Source organism: Rhinolophus ferrumequinum, chromosome 13, assembly GCF_004115265.2.
Source record: "Rhinolophus ferrumequinum isolate MPI-CBG mRhiFer1 chromosome 13, mRhiFer1_v1.p, whole genome shotgun sequence".
Classification (NCBI taxonomy): Eukaryota; Metazoa; Chordata; class Mammalia; order Chiroptera; family Rhinolophidae; genus Rhinolophus; species Rhinolophus ferrumequinum.
The window spans coordinates 2,466,116-2,472,115 of NC_046296.1; the positions used below are offsets into that span (position 1 = coordinate 2,466,116).

At 41.1% G+C, this 6,000-nt stretch overlaps 1 protein-coding gene across 1 annotated transcript in view; it reads right to left on the minus strand.

Moving 5' to 3' along the window:
• SLC9A4 (solute carrier family 9 member A4) overlaps positions 1-1,757 on the minus strand; it is a 58,496-nt gene extending 56,739 nt beyond the window's left edge. Inside the window, exon 1 of the mRNA XM_033125066.1 lies at positions 973-1,757. Within this exon, the coding sequence (XP_032980957.1) occupies positions 973-1,228 (256 nt within the window). The 5' untranslated portion in view covers positions 1,229-1,757. The remainder of the gene's footprint in view (positions 1-972) is intronic.
• Between the last annotated feature and the right edge of the window lie 4,243 nt (positions 1,758-6,000).

A 6,000-nucleotide genomic window follows, 5' to 3' on the forward strand; every position in this document is an offset into this window, starting at 1 on the left:
CCCACCATCCTGATGCCAACGAGTTAACTGCCAGATCTCATGGCTCAACTCATAGTCCACACCCATCCTAGAGGGAAAATATAAATGAGCATCAAAGCGTTTCATAGATTCTAATAAAACAGTTTATCTACTCAAATAACAAATTCTGTGACTGAGGCAAAGGAGATGTTATACTTAATAACTGAGATAATTGTATCAATTTCCCCACTTTGGAATAAGCTGGTTTTCAGGAGACAAGGGGGGAGAGTTAAGGAATTAAATGGTCACAGAGTATCAACCATCACATTGGCTTTTGACACAAAGAACCTTGATTAGAATTTAATCCATTAACTCGAATTCACTTTATTTCACCAAGGAAACCAGAGGTACCCCACTGGCTTCATTTGGCTGAGGTATAAATCAATATTTTACTGACAGATATTATCCCATATGCCCCTGTAGCCCATCACTGAGTGATGTAAGAGTCACTTGTGATTGTCGTGTTCCTTGCTTTCTGTCAATGTGCAGGGAGCACACGCCACTTTTAAAGAATCAACAATGGGAACCATTGATGAAACCCCTGGTTACATGGCCAAGACTGAAGGAAGAATATTTTACAGAAGAATCATTATGTGGTTCCTGAAATTTCCATTGTTCTGAGGTCTACATGCTTTACTCTGTAGTATTTTTTAAAGCATAGAACTTGAGATTTTTGCATGTCAAATCATGTTACATGGTTGTAACCCTGAAATGAAAAGAAATCAAAACAACCCAGGACCCAAAGGCATGTTCTTGAATTTCAAAGTACAATTCTGAAGCATTACATGGCTTTACAAAAAGCAGTTATGACTTGCCCTTGATTCAAGGGTCCAGAGTGTTTGATGTAATAGCTGTAACAGTTACAATCCACTTAGCTCCCCATCCACAAGGCATTTTCACATACAGTATCTCATCTGGAAAACAACTCTCACAGCCAGTTGTTTGGGGACTTACCTATTTTTGCAAGCGATGCTAGAAGTATCCAGAGGGTGACTTCATACGGAATTTGCACATAGTCATAATCCAGTGCAAAAACAGATATCTTCTCATCTGGCTCTGAGCTGGCAGCAGCAAATCGAACATTCGGTTCATGCCTGGCAGTGGCATTTGTGGATTCGTTCAAATTGGAAGTTGCTTCAGAACATTTGAGCGCTACTAGCAAGAGCAACACCTTCCAAGGACAAAAAGGCACAAACACCTGAAAAGCCATGCTGTGGGCTTCTCCTACCCTGCATGCCACTGTGGGCCACACCTCTGAAGTGAGGAAGGTGTCTGGAGAGCTGCAGCATCCACCTGGTCACAGGTAATACACGTACCGTCCGTGGGTCATTCCAAGAAGAATCCGAGTGTGTCACCGAGTTCTGAGTGCAGATGTTTTCAAATCGCCTTTCAAATATTTGTGTTCAGGCAAGTCAGCTTCTGGCGCAAACACAGCCATTCAGCAGACTTATTAAAGCCCAGGGAGCTACCTGGGTGACCTTTATCTGATTGTGATTTGCAAAGCAATTTATGAAAGGGGAAAATATCACTCCATTCAGAGCTGTTTCCTCACTTCACTGAACACTGGTTTTATCTTGTGAGTGAAAAGTAAAAAGGACGCCGAGGTGTTCGTTCCAGGTATCTCTGGGGTCCTCCTAGCCAGGAAGGGAATCCTTCCCTCTCTATCAGAGCCCAGTTAGGAGCCACCTGTCGTGCACCTGCTCCTTCTCTCCACCCCCTGCCTCTCCCTTATTCTGAATGGCCAAGGCTGCAGGTAGCTCTTGAAGTACACTTAATTATTTGCTCTGATTTGACTTTTGTAATGAAATGCTTTCCCCTGCGCGTTCTCCGGGGGTTACACTGCTGACACCTAGTGGGCAGCCACAATAGGACACTTTGGCGTGTTCAGTGATGAACCACTGAGGTGACCATGTCACTGTCGTCTAAACCAGGCCACTTCTGAGAATAAAGAAAAGCTACCAATATATGCCAGCCTGTAACCAGGAATGTCCTGGCACACTGTGTCATATAGTCTTTATATAATAAGGAAGGAGGAGAAGGAAGAGGAAGAAGAGGAGGCATAGCCCATGACTGGGCTCCATGAGCTGTGATTCAAAGAAAGAATAAAGTTCCAGTTTTCCATAAACCTTACCCAGTGTTAAAAACAAAACAAAACAAAAACAATAAGCAGAACAAGCTCCACGCAATACATCTGAAATCCCAGTTTTGAAAAACTTCATAGTACATCCAAATTTTTCATTTTAAAGAACTTATCCAGGTCTATTTGTTCAAAAGAAGCAGTACAGCAGAGTGTTTATGGAAGAATTTTGAAGTGGATTCTATGGATCTACTCCTACTTCTACATCTGGCCAGGTGACCTCGGCCAGTGACTTCTCGTTCAAAGTGTCCTTATCTGAAAAGGAGGAGGATAGTAGCTACCTCATGCGGTGGCTAGGAGTACAAATGACACAAAGCAGGTATACTATCTGGCACTTAATGAATGTTAATTTTTATTATTTTGCATCACATTTCTTATTCTACATGAGAAGTAAGAACTCTATTGCAATGATGAAGAGTGCTCAATAGAAAATGAGAGTTATTATTCAAATTCACTGTCTCAACACCTCTTCCATATCAAACTGCAGGATGATTTGTATTTTTTTCTTTGTTTCTTTGGTGAGTGTAGATGATTCCCCTTCAAGAAACTCAACAAAGATCGTTGGAAAACTGAGGTAAGAAGGGTGAAGGAGGGGTAGCAGCTAGATGAAACTTCTTAGTAAGACAATAGAATTAAGAGCTCCCACCTGGATTAGACAAAGCCTTCTTTTATACACACCAAAACCACAACCAATAAAATAAAAATAGATAAATTGGACTTCATCAAAATAAAATAAAATAAAATAAAATAAAAAACATTTTTGCTCCAAACTATGTTAATAAGGAAGTGGGAAAAAAGACAACAACCCACAGAATGGGGAAAACAATGTAAATCACAGATCTGGTAAGGGACTTATATCCTGAATATATAAATAACTCTTACAACTCAACAACTAAAAGATAACCCAATTAAAAAGTGGTCAAATAATCTGAAAAGACATGTCTCAAAAAATATATACAAGTGGTCAGTAAGCACATAAAAATGTACTCAACATCAGTAGTCATTAGGGAGATGCAAATCAAAACCACAAGGAGCTATCACTTCTCACTCACTACAATGCTAAAATGACAAGCAAAACAAACAAAAAGACAGGTAATAACCAATCCTGCCAAAGATAGTAAGCATGTAGTGGAACTCTAAAATGCTAGTGGAAATTTTAAATGGTACAGTTTGGCTGTTTCTCAAAATATTAAACACGGAATTACCACATGACCCAACATACCAAAAGAAATGGAAACATTCACTCAAAAACTTGTATATGAATATTTTTAACAGTATCGTTCATAACAGCCCCCAAATGGAAACAACCTAAATGCCCGTAGCTTGTTGAATGGATAAATAAAATGTGGAATATCCACTCAATGAAATGAAGCGTTAATATGTGCCACAACATGGATGAACTTGAAAAATTATGCTAAAGTATGTTAAGTGACACAAACCAGTCACCAAAGACCACCGATCATAAGATTCTATTTATATGACATGTCCAGATTAGCATATCTGTAGAAGCAGAAAACAGAGTAGTTGTTGTCTAGGCCTGGGGTGAGAGAAGAAATGGGGCAAAGGGGTTAGAGACTGACTATTCATGGTTATGAAGTTTTCTTTGGGTTGATGAAATATTCTAAATCATGGTTATGGTTGCATGACTCAAAGTATACTAAAAACTATTGAATTGTACACTTTAAATGGGTGAATCATACGGTATTAAATGAGTGAATCATACAGTATCATAGCTCAATAAAGCTATTTGAAAAATTAGAAGTGAGGTAGGACAGGGAGCTAATTTGTTCTGACTCAGCCAGAGCGTCACAAGAAAATGCAATCGGTTGCTTGGTCCCATGGGATATCTTCCAGAAAGCCACATGAAATCACCATGCTTTAGAAAGTCTATGAGAAATGGGGAGAAAGAGAAATGACTTATCTGGAGAGTCCTTCTCATCTCCTGTGTGTTACTGGTCCACATTTGCCCCACTGGGCACTACTCCCTTATGCATACAGATGCATTAACAGGGTGTCTGCTGGGAAGCTGGATCTTACACCTTGCACCTCAGGGCTTCATATTGGCCTGGAAGTAGGAGAAGCCACAGCCTCTCGGGTCCAGCCAAGCTGAAAAAAGTGGAGGGTTTGAGCCCTGCAGGAGACATTGATAATGCTGGAGAAGAATTCAGTGGAGAAGCTGCAATTTGTCATAGAACAACTTAGAAAAAAGAAAAGAAAGAAAAAGAGGAGGGAAAACTGGGAGCTGGGGAAACCGATGGTTTCAATTTGTAGGCCCCCCTTTCATGCTGCAGCCCACAGGGCCAGCCCTGGAGAACGAGCTGCAGGGCCTTGCGTGAAATAGCTTGTAGCTTCTCATCACTGGTTGTCAAAGCTGACCTCAAAGCACATGGAGAAGATCTGAGCATTCTAGCTTCTGAAGTCTACTGTCCGTCTACTGGGTGAGAAGCTAGTGTTCCAACAGTAGCTACTCATGAGCTGGCCTGAGGACATCTGCCCCAGAAGACCAATCTGAGGTAGGACTAGTTCAATGATGTAGGACTGATGGAAGCAACTAGTTATGGCAGCCAGAGCAAGTGGGCAAGGTCCATACAAATGGAGCCAAGCAAATCCTGGGGCATGGCGGTGGTGGCCCATAAACTAGGTCTGGTAAAAAATCTACACCCCCCCACCCACCCCAATCATTCCATTCCTTAGCAAGAGGCAAGGGGCCTGCAGGTTCTAACTCCTGATTGCTTCTTCAGCTCCACTTATCCAAAACCACATACAGTTCCTGGGACAAATCTTACCCTCTCTCTTCAAACCTGAATAATTGCAGATACTGCTCCTTTTAACTGGAATAGCCCAATTCTATCTCCCTTCACTGCCCTTTATCTGAATAATACATTCTGGTTCTTTAGGACTCAAGGCAGAAGCTTCTCACTTCCTTGCACTCTGGAAGAGGGTTTCTCATGAGACTTATGTTAACCTGTCTCTTCCCACCCGATGGTGAGCTCATCAAAGCAGGGGCTGCCATGCTTTTCTTTGAGTTTACAGTGCCTGGCACAAAAGAGCTGCACTTGCTTGATAGATGTTGAAATGGGAAGTTTTTTCCCACCAGCCTCATAATCTGATTTCCTCAATAAGGAAATATTAAACTCCTCCTTCAAAGTTTCACAGCAAACTCATTTCCTTCCAAGGGTCAGGGTTAAGGAAGACAATGCTAAGAAGTCTTGTTGGGAAAGGTGTATCTTGGGAAAGCTTCTTAGTGAAGCAATGCCATGAAGTGGTTCAGAATACAGGTTCTAGGGCCAGATGACCTGGGTTGAAACCCAGCTCTACTATGTGCTGGCTGTTTGACCTTGGGAAGGTTACTTAACCTTTCTGTGCCTTAGTTTCCTTATCTGTAATGTAAGGAAAATAATAAACACAAATGTTCCAAGTATCAAATGAGTTAATAATCATAAAGTGCTTCAAATGGTTCCTGGCACAAGAAGCTCTAAGTAAGAATTTGTTTTCAAAAAAAAAGGGAGGCAGGGAGAAGACGGAATGATAATGAGAATAGCCTTTCTTCATTCATTCAACAAACATGAAAAATTTGCTGGGGATAACAGGAAGGAAAAGATGTTGTTCTAGGAAGAGAATATGATGTTTCAGGAACATATTTTGGGTTGTGCAGATTTCCTGACTAGAACCAAGAGGATGCCGACATTTAGGGAGTGTCAGGCCAGTTGATAAGAAGACGCCTTTAGTTAGATTCTCATAGTTTAATGGAAACAAATTCTTCCTGAGATGCCTCTATTGTAGTAAGAGCCAAATATCAGTTATTAGTTAACTGAATTCCTGGGGGAAAATTGATTGACAAGGCA